At 46.8% G+C, this 16,444-nt stretch overlaps 2 protein-coding genes across 3 annotated transcripts in view; both read left to right on the top strand.

Annotated features, from left to right (window-relative positions):
• The first annotated feature begins 136 nt into the window (after positions 1-136).
• RPL26L1 (ribosomal protein L26 like 1) lies at positions 137-8,704 on the top strand. Its single transcript, XM_006021058.2, has 4 exons — positions 137-261; positions 1,598-1,770; positions 3,241-3,381; positions 8,530-8,704. Exons 2-4 carry the CDS (start codon positions 1,603-1,605, stop codon positions 8,656-8,658), a joined length of 438 nt encoding a protein of 145 aa, XP_006021120.1. The 5' UTR covers positions 137-261; positions 1,598-1,602; the 3' UTR covers positions 8,659-8,704.
• A 1,259-nt stretch (positions 8,705-9,963) lies between these two features.
• Positions 9,964-16,444, top strand: part of ATP6V0E1 (ATPase H+ transporting V0 subunit e1) — a 15,612-nt gene continuing 9,131 nt past the window's right edge. The window contains exons 1-2 of one of the 2 annotated variants that reach the window (XR_003093409.1): positions 9,964-10,126; positions 10,489-10,536. Coding sequence is in view for 1 of the 2 variants with exons in the window: in XM_006021057.3 (XP_006021119.1) it covers positions 10,023-10,126; positions 10,489-10,536 (152 nt within the window). In the remaining variant the exon portion in view is untranslated. The remainder of the gene's footprint in view (positions 10,127-10,488; positions 10,537-16,444) is intronic. The other variant, XM_006021057.3, reaches the window with a different exon arrangement.

Raw genomic sequence — 16,444 nt, 5'->3', positions numbered from 1 at the left:
GCAAAGAAGAATCTTTTCAACTGTTTAGTTGGGCTAAGAAAAGATGTCACATCTACACAAAGGACCTTGCCTGTTCTGGTCCCGGCAGCCTCAGCTGCAGGTGACTCTGGCGCCCGCCAGGTGTCACTATCCGTTTTACTGCTCCGCCGAACCTGGGCACTTCCTGTTGGCGAAGTCTCGCGAGAGCTCGGCGTTCACATGGGCCGGCGGAAGCCGCGTCCGCTTCTCTTTCCGGGCGGCCATAGCGGAGCCTGCAGCGGGGTAAGGGCGGCGCGGGCGGGGCGGCTTCCATCCACCACCATCCTCCCCGCGGGGGGGCCCGGGCGGTGCCCGGCGCCGTGGTGGGGGCTCGGGGGCCGTAATGGGAACGGGGCAGGGGCACGACACCGCTGGGAGCTAGTGGAGCCCGGGCCGGGCTGGGCTGCAAATAACCCGCCCCCGGCGCTCCCCGGCCCTGCGATCCGGAGCTTTGGTCGCTTCCACCCTCGGCGTCCCCGGCTCCGGGCGACTCTCGCCTTGCAGAGGCCTCAGGCCGCTCCCGGTGTCCGGAGTAGCCCGAGCTCCTGCAGAGTGGAGTTTGGCCAAGGAGCGGTTGGCTGGTTGTGGCCCGGATCCCGGCGCCTTGCACAGCGATTCCCGTGGCACCCCGGGGTGCTTGGAGATCCTCCCAAGGGCCCTTCCTGGGAGCCAGGGTCAGTGTGCAAGCACGATCCCCTTGTTCGACCCAAAGGCTTCTAGTAGGAACTTCTTCACAGTTGAGTGTCCAGACTGTGGAATAAGCTCCCTCCAGAGGCGGTGCAATCACCTACCCTGGAAATCTTCAAGAGGAAACTGGATGGTCACCTTGCTGGTGTCACCTGAACAGTTGACTTTACTGCCTAGTGCAGGGGGGCTGGACTCGATGATCTTGCGAGGTCCCTTCCCGCCTGTACAGTCTATGAACCCGCAGGATTAAAGCGCTGCCCCGGTGCAGTCTGTCTCTTTGCAAGGGAAGAATTGCATGTATCATTTTCCTCTAGTCAGAAAAGCAAGCAAATAGCAAGGCTGGCGGTTTCATAAAGCTGCTTCACAGGTATTGAGCCTTGAGAATAAAATAGTTGAGAAGCACTGATGTTATAAAACTGATAATTTAGGGTGTTAAAAGTATTATTCTAAAAGCCCATGGACAGAGCTGAGTTAGCGCATCTGTTATTCTCCTCAATTTAGTCTGCTTTTTAGTAAAAGTCTCTACATTGTATGGTTTAACTTTATAGATACACTAATTATAATTGTACTTAAGGATAATTATTATCATATTTTCCTGTCTTATGTGTCCAGTGAGTTTTGAACCTTGAACCATGTTCTTTAGTAGGGCTATAGACTACCTGAGAAATTATTCACTACCTGGTTTCTTGGGCAGAATGTTTTCTTTGCATTGGTTGACAAACTGCTAGAGTCGGGATTGCGCATTGCAGATTTTTAGGTGGAAATTTAAAGAAAACATTTAAAGGAACCTATGAGATTATGGGCCTTGTTGCATTAAATGTAGGCCGACTTGAGTACTAGCAGACTATTATGTACAGAAGCCTTTACATTTGCATTGTGTTTGTTTGTATAGTCAAAATGAAGTTCAATCCTTTCGTGACTTCAGACCGCAGCAAGAACCGCAAGCGGCACTTCAATGCACCTTCTCACATTCGCAGGAAGATAATGTCTTCTCCCCTTTCCAAGGAACTGCGGCAAAAATACAATGTCCGCTCTATGCCCATCCGAAAGGATGATGAAGTCCAGGTAAATGCCCATTTTGCTCTCGTGTAGTGTTTGAGCCTTGTAAATACTTTGTCTTCATGCAGTAGTAGAGTGGGGCCGGTTTCAGATACAGATTAACAGCAAAGGCCTGATATCTATCGGGCATGAGCAAGATCTAGTCCACGGGGCTTCCCATGGGTTCAGAAATGGTGGCAAAGTTGATTGCTGTGGCTCTGGGAGCTACAGCAGTTAATATTGCTGCTGCTTGTCCTGCTACCAAATTTCAAGGCCTGTGGGAAGTCCCAAGGACCACATGATGTGGCTCTGCACGCCAGATCTGGCCCATGGAGCAACACTGCACTGCATCTAGCCTGTGGAGATGGATGAATTGAGCATCGCTGTCCTACGCTGTAGACATTCACGCAGTTGTGGTATCAGGCTGCTCTGCTCAGTGCTTGATGGAAGTTCTCCAATGGAAAAGAGGCAGCATAAGTATTTTGAACACTAGACACTATGGGTATTTATACAGGCAGTCCTCAGACTTACCTGAATTGGTTCCTGAAAAAACTGCATCTTAAGTCGAAACATCGTAACTCAGAACCAGTTTTCCCATAGGAACAGTGTTATAAATGGGGGATTGGTTCCCTTACGATACTCGATACAGGTGTGTTCAGCTAGTAAGTCTGGAGGGGGGGGACGATGACACAATCAATGCCCCTGCAGTGAAGGAGGGATTGGGGCTGGGACAGAGGCTGGGGCAAGCTCTGCGCAGTGGGGGCAACTCCTGCTGCTGTGCACCTTTGGTCTGAGAGCTGCTTGTCTGGTGGCTCTCGTCACTGCTCTCACTGCTTATCTAGAAGGGTACAGTGGGGTGGGGGCATGTGCACCCAGATCTGTGCAGGTCTGGCAAGGCTGGGGCTGCACCGTGCTGCACTCCGGGCAGGTGGCAGGGGCTACGGCGAATTTTCAGGTGACTGCAGCCGCCCCCCCTGCCCCCCCACTCCCCCCAATCTCCACTCCATCGCCCTCCCCGATTCGCTGCCATTTTTAAGCATGGGGACGCTGGTGCACGAGATGGTGGAAGACTGCTGGAATGCAGCAATTACTATGCTACAGCAGACTCAATTGTAATTACAGTGCATCAGAGCAACCTCACTGCTCATGTATAGGTGCCCTATATTGGAAGCTTCATGTAAGACAAACTTACGTTGAAGGAGCTGCTTTTCCTTTCAGTTTAAATCATCAGATACGTAATCTTTCTTTTTTGGTACTGCACCTGCAGTAAAGATGCAATTTCCTACCATTTTTGTGCCTTGCTGAACATTATGTTGTACATTATGTTGTATGGAGTTTGACTGCAAGATGTTGTAGTGTACACGTGCAAGGAGCAGAACTGGGATTTCAACCTGGGCAGTTTTGAATCTTGCACATGGTTAAGATCATGATTTTCATGGAGGTGTTATTTCCAGTAGTGGAATCTAAAATTGTAATAATGCTTCTGTTATTGTTCAGGTTGTCCGGGGACATTACAAAGGTCAGCAGATCGGCAAAGTAGTCCAAGTATACAGAAAAAAGTACGTCATCTATATAGAACGTGTACAGCGTGAGAAGGCCAACGGCACAACTGTCCATGTGGGAATCCATCCTAGCAAGGTATGGTACATAAAGCAGAGGAACTGAAATGCCCACAGGGGACTCTGGAAGGAAATAGGTACAGCCTGCTGAAATAGAATGCTCTCCTGGCATAGAGAATGGCCTGAGAGGTAACAGCTTCAGCGTAACTGAGCAGGAAGGACATATTAGCATGGTCAAATCAGGGAACTAAGAGCTACAACTCCTAGGTCATGCGTGCCAGTTAGTGGCGCGCACAGATGTTTTTCTTGGCGTGCCAGGAGGTGTGAGAGGAAATTGTTTTAAAAAAAATATTTTTTAAGTTGCTGCTCCTGGCTCTGGAGTAGCCACAGGTCCCAGTGTCACGGCAGACACCGTGTTAGGACTCAGAAGAACACAGCCAGGGATGCTGTCTGCGTTCTGCTGACCGTGTCCCCAGGCTGTGCCCCCCAGACCTGCCCAGCCCCTGGAGGGGAGCTGCAGGGGGGTGGGGCCCAGGCAGATGCTGTGGAGGGCTGCTGTGCCAGAGGCTCATAGCTGGCTCAGCCCTGAGTGCTGCCCACGGTGACTGTTCCCAGGGCCCAGGGGGCTCCTGCAGCCAGGCCCCCTTACCAGAGGTTGCTCTAGCCCGCTTTTGCTGTGCCAGGCACACAGGGAGGCTGACCCAGGAGCCCCCCAAGCCCTGTCATGGCCCTGTCAGGCGGTGTTCCCTCATGGGCAGGGCGGCTGCAGCCCATCCCTGTGGAGCTGCGCAGGCCGGACTGGGCGCCTCTGTCTGCTGTGGCCTGAGTTCTCAGAGCCCTGGGGCAGCTCCCACTTCCTGCCTGGCCCCACTCTAGCTGCTGCCTTCTTGAGGGCCTGGCTGGGCTAGCCAGCCTGCAGCACCTACTTCTTTTTGCACTGCCTGGACCTGACCCCAATGCTTGGCACCCCGGTGCTGCCCACACTGTGGTGGGACAGGGCATCCATCTGCCTGAGGTGGGCCCAGGGCTCTCCCACCTGCTTGGAGCCTCCAGCACTGCGGCCCTCTGCAGCACCTGCCCAGGCCCCGGCTTTGCCCACCTGCAGCTCCCCTCCAGGGGCCAGGGCCTGGACAGATGCTGCAGAGGGCCACTAAACTGGAGGCTCCTGACCGGCTCAGCTCTGAGCACTGCCCACGGCAGCTCTTCCCAGGGCCTATGGGGCTCCCATAGCTGGGCCCTTACACGGGGTGGCTCTGGCCCACTCTCGCTGTACCCACCATGCGGGGAAGCTGAGCCTGGAGCTGGGGGCCAAGCAAGCTTGGCATCCCTTCACAGGCGGGACTGCAGCCTATCCCTGCAGAGCTGCATGGGGCAGGCCCCACCTTAGGTGCTGCCGGGTGCCCCTACCCACTGCAACCCAAGTCTGCAGAGCCCCGGGGCACCTTCTGCCTCCCACCCAGCCCCCTCTGTCCTCCAGCTGCAGCCTTCTGAAGGGCCTGGCTGAGCTGGCCTGCCTATATCTCCCCCTGCATCTGCTTCTCTCCATTCCCTTTCCCCCACTCCAGCCCGCCTGGACCTTGCCCCAAGTGCCCAGCCTGGGCACTCCAGTGCCACCCCTGCCCAGGTGGGAAGGGACATCTGTGTGTCCAAACCCCAGCCGGATCTCCCCTCCCAGCCCTGGGCTCCCCCACCTCTAGAACTGTCAAGGAAGCTTGAGCACCCTGGTCACAGTGGCTGCTGTTGGGGTGTAACCGTCTCCCTCCTCCGGACACTGCCCTGGACCAGTGGGTACGAGCTGCAGTTGGTAGTGATAGGAGACATGGCTGGTGAGGAACATGCCCTCTTTTTCTTTTTTCCCCTCCTTTCTTTCCTTGTCTTTCTGTCTCATCTTTTTCTTCTCTTCTCTCCTTTTCTTTATTCTCTCCTTTTTTCTTTATCTTTTCTCTCTTTTCTCTCTTTCTTTTCCTTTTTCTCTCCCTTCTTTTTGTCTCCTTTTTCTTTTTAGTCTCTTTTTCTCTCCCCTTTTTTCTTTCTTCTTTTCTCTTTTTTCTTCTCTTCTCTGTCTTTTCTCTTTTTCTATTTCTTCTCTTTCTGTTTCTCTCCCCCTTTTTGTCTCCTTTTTTCTTTCCTTTTTTCTCTCCCCCTTTTTCTTTTTCTCTTTCTTTCTTTCCCTCTCTTTTCTCTCTCATCACAACATGCTTAACAAAAAAGAATACACAACAACAATAGTAGTATATGCAGCTTTATTTATTGTCACCAGGTTTAGAATTTTTAGAAAACCTGGTATTTACTGTAAAAAGAAAGAAAAAAAAAAAAAAAAGCAACCTTTATGATTATTAACTATATTAGCATGCAGTGCATCCTGCCATGTACACGCACCGCCCCCTCCCTGTTTTTGTTTTTCTGGCATGCTGGCACTCCAACACCTTACAAGGTAGACATTGCAGTTTTTTCAGCACTCTGGCCAAAAACATTTCCTGCCCTTGTCCTAGGTTGTTTTCTGTTGGGTGTGATATAATTTTAGAGAAGTTGCCTAAGGTGAACTGCAGGCTCTTAGTAAAGTGGAAAAAGGCCTTTAGAAGAGTCTGGCTGTGTTGAAAGGCAGAGCAAAACATTAGTCATATTTCTTTAAAATATCATTGCTGAAGCTAACATTTTGTGGGAACATCTCTGCAGTGGTTCATTCTTACAAAGTGGACTGATCTGCTACTGGTGATGTTACACATGAGAAATGTCTAAATAGACACTCCCTTAAATGAATAACGCAGACTAAAAACCACTGGCTAAATCTGGCTTCAACTTAGCAGGGTTTATAAAGATGTCAGTGAAGACAAAGCAAATGCTTGTTTAGTTTATTATGTATAAAATAAAAAGGTAGGGAATAATAGAACAGGCCAGAACCTAGTTTGAATGGGATATAACAAGATTAATTTTTTGCCTGGACCACATTGCCCAGGCAGGTGTACTGAAGTTGGTGAGTGAAACCCAGTTCCAGCAGGCTGCAAAAAGCCCTCCCACCAGGTTTCATGTACAATACAGAGAAAACAAGGTCATTTCTGAAAAAACACACAGACTTGTCCAGTAATGTTGCCTGAATTTAGGTGGTGTTATGATGGGAATCGCATGTACCACAACAGCACCTGCTGTAGAGGTATTATATCTGTTGCAGTGTATAAGTTCTTAATTTGTACTCATTAGCACAGTATCTCTGCATCTTTCAGAGCCACATCAAGCATTGTGACTAACGTCTGTCACATTGGTTCTGTCATTTTTCCCTAGCTGTGGGACAGATGCATGTGGTGGAATATTTTATTAAATGTGAATATTTTAAGAATTTGCTCTTGTTCAGAGAAGACAAGGTCAAAAAAGTGCCTAGCACTTAAAGTAGGAGGAAGAGTGAATTTATGTGGAGGTTCAATCCAGTTTGAGCCAGCCCTGGGACTGCTCTTTTTTTCCCATAAAGTGTCAGCTGTAAACATGAAAGGGGGAAAAAGGACTTTCTAACTGTGCTGTGACCTTGTAATAGAATAACTGGGCAGTTTACTTACTGCCTGGGTGTCAAGCAGGAGGTTTCCTTCATATTTCAGTTATGCTACATTTTATGCTTTCAGAGTTAGCAGGAACAGAATGAAACAGGCTGGAATTATACAACTTTACTGTAGATCTGTTATGCAGTTGCTTAAAAAAAAAAAAAAGATCTAGACCTTGCAAGTGTCAGTGTGTTGCATGCTAGGAGAAATGGACTGCATCTCAATAGCTCACCTTTTTTGCTTCACAGATTTTCCTCATGGCTTTTATAGCACTCCTTCCTGTAATACCCAGGCATTGTAATTCCCTGCTAATTGTGGAGGGAAGGAAAATAGTGCAGGGGTGCAAGTAGGCTGGAAACTGGAGTCCAGTCTATTGGAAAGCCTTGTGTTTGTCACTCTTACTATGAAATAATTTTGGGAATCTAGAAAAAAATTAGTCTTGTCAAGTAGTCATTACTGTATCCCCAGGTTAACAAGTCTTAAGTGCCTGGCTAAACTATAATTATAATCTGCCTGGCAACTGACTCCCCAGCCCAGCCCCTGGCTTGTTTACTTTTCATTCCTTCCAGGAAGAGCACACACCAACTGCTGAAACTTCCTTAGCCTGACGAAGGGTTTTTGAACCCAAAAGCTTGCTTAATAACTATTCTCCAACCATTTGGGTTGGTCTAATAAAAAAATATCAAATTCACCCAAGGAACCTTGTCTGGCTAAACTATAGCTCTTTGACAGTAGCCATGTGTCTTTTAGCAGTATGCAGGGGCTGGTGAATTTTAGCTCAAGGAAGAGGACCAGTAAAATGGTAACTGGAATGTCACTTGCTGTTATTAGCAAGAATCTTGTAAGGGGTCAGCGTAAATTTATATTTTGAAAATAGTCTGTGTGTTAAATAAGTGCACAGGCTGCACTTTCTTTTGCTATATCAGTAGCATTTTAATAGCCATTGGGTACCCAGTTTGGGGGGGCACTTTGGCACTTGGCAAAGGAGAAATCAGTATTGTGAACCTTAACCTTCTTATTTTGGTACTTATACTAGGTTAATAGTGATGGAAGCTTTCTCAGAAGGTTGTTACACATTCTCAGACCTGCAGCTGATCATATAGATTGTGGTGTGGCCCCTGGATCAGAATTCTGTGCTGCATCCCACTTAGATACAGTTAGTTAGTTTGATTGGTTTTATCAGGTAGCATTCTTTATTGGAGAAATCTCAATGTAGTGGAGCAGGTTTAGTGACAGATCTTAAAGGAAAGGAAGGGTGCATGCTCTCTTTTCTTATCTGAAAAACTACTATGTTGGTATGACCTCTGGTACAGTGGAGCTTTGATCTCATTTTCTAGTTTCATTCCTTCAGTGGTTGGACATTTGATCTGCAACCAATTCAGCACCAAGAAAAATCCTGGCTGCAGCTATAGCAAAACCAGTTTAAAATTAAAATAGAGTTTATTCCAGCACAAAGGCATTGTCAGTTTCTGAACACTAGTTATTCTAGAATCCTGTGTAGCTTGATGGTTTGAAATGTGCGTGGACATCAGTATCTGGGCTAAAATATTAAATGTAGGTGGTAACCCTGGGAAATGAAGGTTGGATGCATTGGCATGCGAGGGGCCAGTGGGTTCACCATTGCTCTTATCACATGTGCCATTGCACTGGCACTATTCTGCCAGATTGCAGGTACTTAAATTTATCTTGTCTTCTAGGTGGTGATCACGAGGCTAAAACTGGACAAAGATCGCAAGAAGATCTTGGAGCGTAAAGCGAAATCTCGCCAGGTTGGCAAGGAGAAGGGCAAATACAAGGAAGAAACCATTGAAAAGATGCAGGAATAAAATGGTCTCCTGTGTGACACCATTAAAAGAAACTGCTAAAACAAAATCTGTTGTTGTGTGTTCTGCTTCTGGAAATCTTTAATGCATGAACTGGTGTTCAAATCCTACTGTGCTCAAATTTCAGTACTTGGTACTAATAAGAGTTTCTATTATATTACAAAATACAAGCTTTCAGAAGTTTTAAATAAAGATATTTTTTCATAATGTATTGTTCTTTGAAAGCTTTTACAAGTAATTGACCACATTTAGTACTAATGTAATACTTTGTACATAAAGTGCTATGTACAGCTCTTGTATTGTCAACACCCCCCAAAAAAGTGTCAATAACGACAGGCTCCCTGTACTGAAGATTTTATGATCAAAGCAAGAACAGCTCTTCCCAAACTCCACCACCGTCTGTAGCAGCTGAATTAGAACAAGCAGGAAGACTGGTACTTAGACCCCTGCACTAATCAGGTGTTTCTCAAATTTATATTTTTAATAAAAGTTTGTTACAAATTTGTAAGGCTTCTTAGAGTAGCAAAAAACTATTTGTTTCTGACTATGGCCTGTACTTCCTGCTTTCACAGGTGGGTGAAGCAGGCTACAATTTTACCTTACTAAACTTTGCTATTTCCTTTCTCTCATAAAGGAGGCAAGACCAACCCTGTACCCTCGTGTGCCAGTATTTTGACTCCTTTCTTTAGAAAGAAATTAATATACATGTATAACAAATTGCAGAAATTGATACAACAGATATAACAGAAATCGAGTCCCATGTATGTCCTTGAAATGCATGTACTTGAATGAATAATAAGTTTTCTGCCCGGGTGCAGAAGAAAAGGAGAACACCAGCCAAGTGTTGTGCATGCAAGTGCCATGTCGTTAGTGCTGTGCAGTAACTCAGTTCTGGAGAGCCTGCACGCTGCTTTAAAACGCACCTTTGCGCTGAGCAGTTGTTTGATCGCAGGTATTTGCCCGCTTCCTCAGAAAACGCTGACTCAGGACGGGGTTCCTCTAAGCAAAAGCCTCCTCGGAGCTGCGCCAGGCAGCGCGATGCTGCTGAGCTGTGGCCGACTTCCGCCTTCGATCCCCGACCCACGTGCAGCCCACGTGGCGTCTCCCTTGGGGGCGGGGGGTCGCAAAAGTCAGCGCCCTGCCCCTCCCCCCCTTTCTGCTCGCTCAGGAGGCGGGGACGGCGGTAGCCAATGGCAGAGAAGCAGGGAGGATGGCACCGCCCCTTTCCCCAGTCACGTGGGCTCCTGAGCGGCCTCACGCTGGCGTGACGCACCGGGCGCGGATTGGCCGGCGGCGCGGGGGGCGGGGCGCCGTGGCACAGCTGCGGCGGCGGCACTGGGGAAGGAGGAAGGGGAGCTCGCGCAGCCATGGCGTACGGCGGCCTGGCAGTGCCCATCATCGTCATGAGCGTTTTCTGGGGGGTCGTCGGCGGCATCCTGCCCTGGCTCGTGCCCAAGGGGCCCAACCGCGGGTGAGTGGCCCTAGGCCCCGGAGGGGGCTCGAGGCCGGGCCTCAGGGCGCTCGGCCCCTCGGGGGCGGCTCCAGCCGAGGTCCCGAGTGCCCTCCTCGGGCCCGGCCGCTGAATTAGCGCTCTAATTAAAACGATGACAAATAGTGTAAAAATTGTGACGTTATTATGATTTAAAAACGCAGCTTTGTCTTATGGGCAGCAGCTTGCCCTGGTGCTGCGCCCTCCCTGCCCACGCGTGGCCCAGGCCCAGCGCTCGCCTTCCTAGCGCGCCTGCTGGACCCTTCCCGTGTCGTTGGTCTCTTTCCTGGGCGCGGTGCAGAAGTGACTCCTCGTCACCTGCCTCTTTCCTTCTTCCCCCGCAGGGTGATCAACACGATGCTGGTGACCTGCGCCGTTTGCTGCTACCTCTTGTAAGTACCGGCGTCGCGTCGCACCCCCCGGGGTGGGCACCGAATCGAGGCGGTTCAGAGGGAAGTAGGCCTGGATGGGACCTCGCAAGGTCATCTAGTCCAGCCCTTTGCTCACGGGACGACTGTCTCTGACTAAACCATCCCAGCCAATGTGTGTCCAACTTGCTCTTGAACATTTCCAAGGGTGGAGTTTCCACAGTTTCTCTAGATAGCCGATTCCAGTGCTTGACCACCATCTGGTGCTTGAGTCACTCGTGTAGTGGCTCAGCAGAAAGATAGAGCCTGGACACTTGTGCCAAGGGATCTGTATGGTGGCCTGCTTGGTCCTAGCGCTCATTATTATTTAAAACTGCAGGTCAGCTTGGTGTTAGTGTCTGAAATGTCCCCCCAGCGCTGCTGCCGAAGTGCCATTATGCTTCAAAACCCAGGTAGAAGGCTGCTGCGTTCACCAGCTGAGTAAATCTTGGGGAGAAGGAGTCTTGTACAGGTGCCACAGACTTTTAAGAGACTTTGTAAGTTGGAAGCTCCCTCGGTGCTCTCAGAAAGCCTCCCACTGGATGGGCATTGTGTTCAACTGAGTCTAGATCGGTGCTTTTGAACTTGACTACTACTCATCTACTGACTTGGCATTCTTCAGCACATGCTTCCTGACGGCTTCTCAGTTCTGAAATAACTGTTGACTGTAATAGGCAATTTATACATAACTGTTGTGGCAGTGACAGGTCACCAGTGCTTAATCTTTATGATGTTAGGGACCCTGGACTGTTGAAATCGGTGTCCTGCCCCTAGTGTAAGAAGGAATTGTTGTGATAATGCCAGAATCGCTGAATGACTGGTTTCCCGTAAGATCTTTCCTTGCCTTGGTTGTATCAGAAAGGATCCCAGATCCTATTTCCCATCCTCCCTGCCAACCTGACATTGGCTGCGCCACTAGTTTAAAGCCTGTGTGCCAGGTCCTGAGCACAAGCAGCGTCTAGAAAGTAGGTTAGCTTGTAAGTAGAGTCTGCAATGAAAAGCCTGAATTCTGCAAAATGTTTGCTGCTTCTTAAAAAGGGCTTTTTGAGTGAGATTAAAGTATCAGGCCATTTTGGCTAAGTATTTTGTTTCCACATGAATATCTGCTGTTATGGAGATTAAATTGGCATCACTTTTTATGGGCATATTTTGCCAGGTACTTTGTTCCTAGGTCAGTGGTATGACAGGTATGCTTGGGAGTGCTCATGCAAACTTTTGCTTACAGTGGTACATTGTAATGAACTTGCAATAAATACCTGGAAAAAGAGAGAGGGAGATATCTCAATATCTGAGGCACTAGGTCCAAGGACTGGCAGCACAAAGCCATCCTTTGAGTGTCTAGTTACAAATAATGCAGGACAGCTTGCTTCAAGAAAGGTCTGTTTTGTTCCATTGTGGTCTGGCTTGAGGTTCAGGCTTAGTGGTTTTGGCTTGGTTTACTGCTGTGTTATCCAGCATTGTTTTGGTTCAACCTTGTTTATGGTTCAACAGGTTTCAAGTCTGTCTATTCTAAAAATGTATTTACAAAGAGAGGTCTGTACAGAAACGCAGAGTATCCTGACAACTGAATTTACAGGGTATTCATCATTCCTTTGTGAACTTTAATAGTATTGTACTTGGCCACAAAATGCATTAACTTAACTAGTTACTGCATCAGCAGTAGAACACGGCTCAGATCCCTGGTATCATCAAATAGATGGCTTGAAATCAATCTTAAAATACTTCTTGCTTGGAGATCTAATTTAATGATTGGTGCATATGGCTTGGGCCACTTCTACTGTTTTGGTAGAGGCACTAATAGGTACTATGATGCCAAGTTCTCAAAAATGTTATATGGGATGTTCCTACTTAAACCAGTTTGTGCCTTGGCTGTCAGGAATTAGCAGATGCAGTATATTTCCATTGCTTTGCTTTACAGAATGGCTGAGGCTTATATTATGTAAACCTTATTTCATTAAATGGTTCCCCATATACGCTCAATTGCTATGACTTCATGACTGTGCACTTGTATACACAGTCAGTAGAAGTGTTTTCCCAACTTCCTTCCTGTGTCTGAACATATTTGCCAAATCAGAATTCTTAAGTATCCCTAATGTGTTCCTCTTATTTTACTGTTAAAACTTCCTCTGTTTAAACTATAAACAAAGGAAGTCAATGTTATGCTTTGAAATAAAGGGATCATAGTATAGCTGTAGGGATTTTTGATTTTGATAAGAACCATATAAATATAGTAAACTAAGCATACTGCCTCTCTGTAGGCAGGCATAGTAACTAGGGTGCTGTTTTGGGGTGCCTGTGAATATATACTTGAGTCTCCTTCCCTGGTGAATGGGGCTGTAATGTGTTGTGGCGCAATCACTTAAGCGGCCTGGCAAGATGGCTGGCTGCTATGCAAGTGCCTGGGTGAGACTGGGTAGTGAGATGCTTTCTTACTAATGAGTCATTGCGGAGTTTGTCTTGAAGGAAAGCAGTGGTTCTGCATCTTGAGGTTTGGAGCACTCTGCCCAATTCTTGCTCTCCCTGCCAGCCTGACACTGTCTGTGCCACTAATATAAGGCTTGTGCATTCAAAGTCCTGAGCCCAGGCAACTCTTAGAAGTTGGTGGCAGCTGAGGATGTTTGGCATGCTAAGAAACAAGGCATGAAGGAGTAACTGATCCAAACTTCTCATCTGTAAAAGGGAAACCTTTATCCCAGTCCTCAAGTGGAAGGGATTGGTTCAGATATTGATATAGCTATCTTAGCACAGGGGTAGGCAACTTTTTTTGGCCAGAGTGCCGAAAAAAACCACAATGTCTACCTTGGAAGGTGCCGGAGTGCTGGCATGCTGGAGCCCACCTGCGGGGAGCAGCCTGGTCTCTGTGGCTGGCAGCAGCTGCTTAGAGCTCGGGCTGGCAGTGGTGTGCCGAGCAAAATGGCCTTGCGTGCCATGCTTGGCACACATGCCAGGGGTTGCTGACCCCTGGCTTAGCAGTTGCTGTAGTGGACTGGCCAGTGCAAGATCTACTCTCTACTGTTAAAGAGAGGTAGATAAAGGAAATTAGCTATAATACAAGAAAGTCCAGTGTTTAGGATTATTCTCTAGCTTTCTCCAGTTGCACCTTCACAAGGAATAAGAGAAGTAAAGTATTGTGTGAATGCTTCAATCAAGTATTGATTGCTTGAATGCAGTCAGTCATTTGGAATTACATATTTGGATTCAATTCATAGAAATGTACAGGAAAGAACCTGTCTCTTGCTGCTCCAGGTAGCATTGTCTTAAACCTTTTATATGTCCCTGACTAAGTGGAATGTATTAGTCCCGTTGCAGTGTTAGGAAGCAGCTATTGCAAAACCTATTACTGGTATCAAAGTGACATTGATATTAGTGCATTGTCTCAAGGGCAGTCTTCTGCCCTTGAAACTTAACTGTGGGTGTCAGTGGCTGTCACTTAACTTTCATGAAACTTTTTTTTCTAACTTTTAAATTCTGAACTAAGCAAAATAGCCGCCTTTTGTGATGGCTCCAGCAGATGCAAAAAAACTTTAAAATTTTCTGGCTAAACATTATTTGTCTCTTTGGAATTGGTCAACTGTATCCATATTAATTAGGTGTATGTTAGTTTAATCTCTTAAATAGCAGTTACTGCTCACTGATAAATAGAGGAAAGCCATTTACCCTCTTGTGGTCATTTATGTTAAGTTGGTTGTGTGAAATTCCCCATCAAACAGCCTGTGTGCATGGATGCCTGCACATAGCAGACTGCCAAAGAAGAGCAACCCAAACCTCGGGAGGTGTGCGGGACATACAGAAAGAATAATGATAATCATAACAATAATACTTTTTGTAGGACCTCCCATCTAGAGACTAAGCTTGTTTTTTGAAGGCTGGTAGGCATTTGACAGCATAGTTAGGAATAGTATTTGTTTGTGCAAGGTTTTGGACCAGCTGAACCTTGAGGTCTCTTCCAGTTGTGCAACTCTGTATATCAGGTTTTGAACCCCTTGTGAGGCAGAAGACTGCACCAGTATAGGAGCACACAGCAGCACTACTCAGATTCAGTGCTGAAATTTAGGAATAATTAATCACTTCTGTCATTTACAGGGGAATTCTAGGTGGGCTGAATGTAATTACTCAAACTGAATCTAAACAGAAATCGGAGCTTTCACTCTTAACCTGCAGTAGCAGATGGTATGGTCATCCTCTTAGTAAGAGCCAAAGCAGCTAGGATCACTCTGAAATTGATACACTAAAGTGATAAGGTTTTGCTTCCTTTGGCAGAACAGGAGGGACTTTTAACCAGTGCGTGCAAGGAGTTGACTGATGCGGATTAAGGCAGGAGGTAGTCTGTGGAATTTGTGGTGGTTTGAAAGCCATACCTCCATTTAATACTGCTAAAACAGCACATAGTATACACAGAGACTTGCTTTGTTGTGCACCGAATGCCCCGTTTTATTGGGATACTTCATAAGGTAAAGCAACACTCTGCAACTGAAATGTGGGGGGAAGTTTTCCATAATCCTGTTTTGGGAGAGCGTTGAGTTCATTGCCCTCCAATCTCCTACTCTGCTCTCAGCGATCAAACTCCTACATTGCAGGGAGGTAGTGGAGCTAAAGATTCATCTAAGTGTTGATTGATAATGCCACTATGCCTCAGAACTGTGTTTATATCCAGCCTGGTCCCGGCAGAGAGCTTTTGAAACCAGCTCAGTGTTTACCTGGTGATACAGCTGTAGACATGGCAATGTTCAGAATGCACTTCCAGCTCACTTGGTTCACAGCAGTGCTGGGTCTGATCTCTGGAAACCTAGAAAGAGGCCTTGGTATGTGTGCTAGCACAGACGGTTCCTTTTTCTGTGCAGCAGAAATAAACAAATAATTATCTTGGAGGAATGTAGTGTTCCCATTCCAACTCCCTTGTTTCAGAAAGTTAATGACAGATGGTACAGTGCTCAGGCACCTTTCTCATATGGGTTTGTATCTAAAAAAGACAAAACTTGTAGGTGGGCTCCGAACAGTCTCGCTGAAGGTGGGAGGGAACTTGTCAAATTGCTACTAAACATTTGTGCAATTAGCCTGATGGTAGGAAGGATTTAATATCCAAAAGGGATTGGGCAGTTTACTTTTTACCAGGTAAGTTCAACTTGATGTCTGATGCTTAACAGTGTCACCAGAGGTGGCAAGATAAGAGCATTGCAGTTCGTAAGTGAGAGTGAATTGGCTGCTTTTTTGGTGTTCCCTAGTACACGTTAACACACTTTACACAACCTGCCACATATTTTTAGCATGGATGTTTGATTTTTGTTTGTTTGCCTACAGTATTCCTAGCATATTGGGATGGTTAGGATGTTGGAGGCACAATGCTTGATTCAAGCTAGCGTCCTCTTTGATTTTTGCACAAAGCTATAAAAAATAAAAATGTACAAATATTTGTTCTCTTAATGCTAAGAGGATTGACATTCCTTTTATCTAAAGCAGATCTCTGTCTATGGCTGTGGTAGCCATTTTGCAGCTGCCGTGCACTTCGTTCATTGGTCAAAGCATCCAGGTTTGCATGGAATTTTCCATGACTGCCTAAGCAGTCTGATGCATTTGTGGCAGCTCCCGTTACAAAGCTGCTGTGCTTTTTCTTCTCCTTACAAAGCATTCTAGAAATAGCAGGCAGATGAGTTGGTGCATTCACTAAACATGCTTATATAGTTTGGATTTAGACCTACGTAAAACACTTACAAGTGTCCATGGCTTTTTCTGAATCTGTAACATTTACGAAGCAAGTACATCTTGTAATGGTGAAGTATTTCTGTTAAGCTTTTCTGGATCTCTTCCACATCCCAAATTCCTCCTCTTTTCTGTTCTGGCTATGGCTTCTGCTGGGTTAGTTTGTCACTGCTCTGATGAGGAAGCTGTTCCTGCT

The sequence above is a fragment of the Alligator sinensis genome, unplaced genomic scaffold, assembly GCF_000455745.1.
Source record: "Alligator sinensis unplaced genomic scaffold, ASM45574v1 scaffold360_3, whole genome shotgun sequence".
Lineage (NCBI taxonomy): Eukaryota > Metazoa > Chordata > Crocodylia > Alligatoridae > Alligator > Alligator sinensis.
The sequence above is the reverse complement of the archived record's forward strand: the minus strand, read 5'-3'. Positions and strand labels throughout refer to the sequence as shown.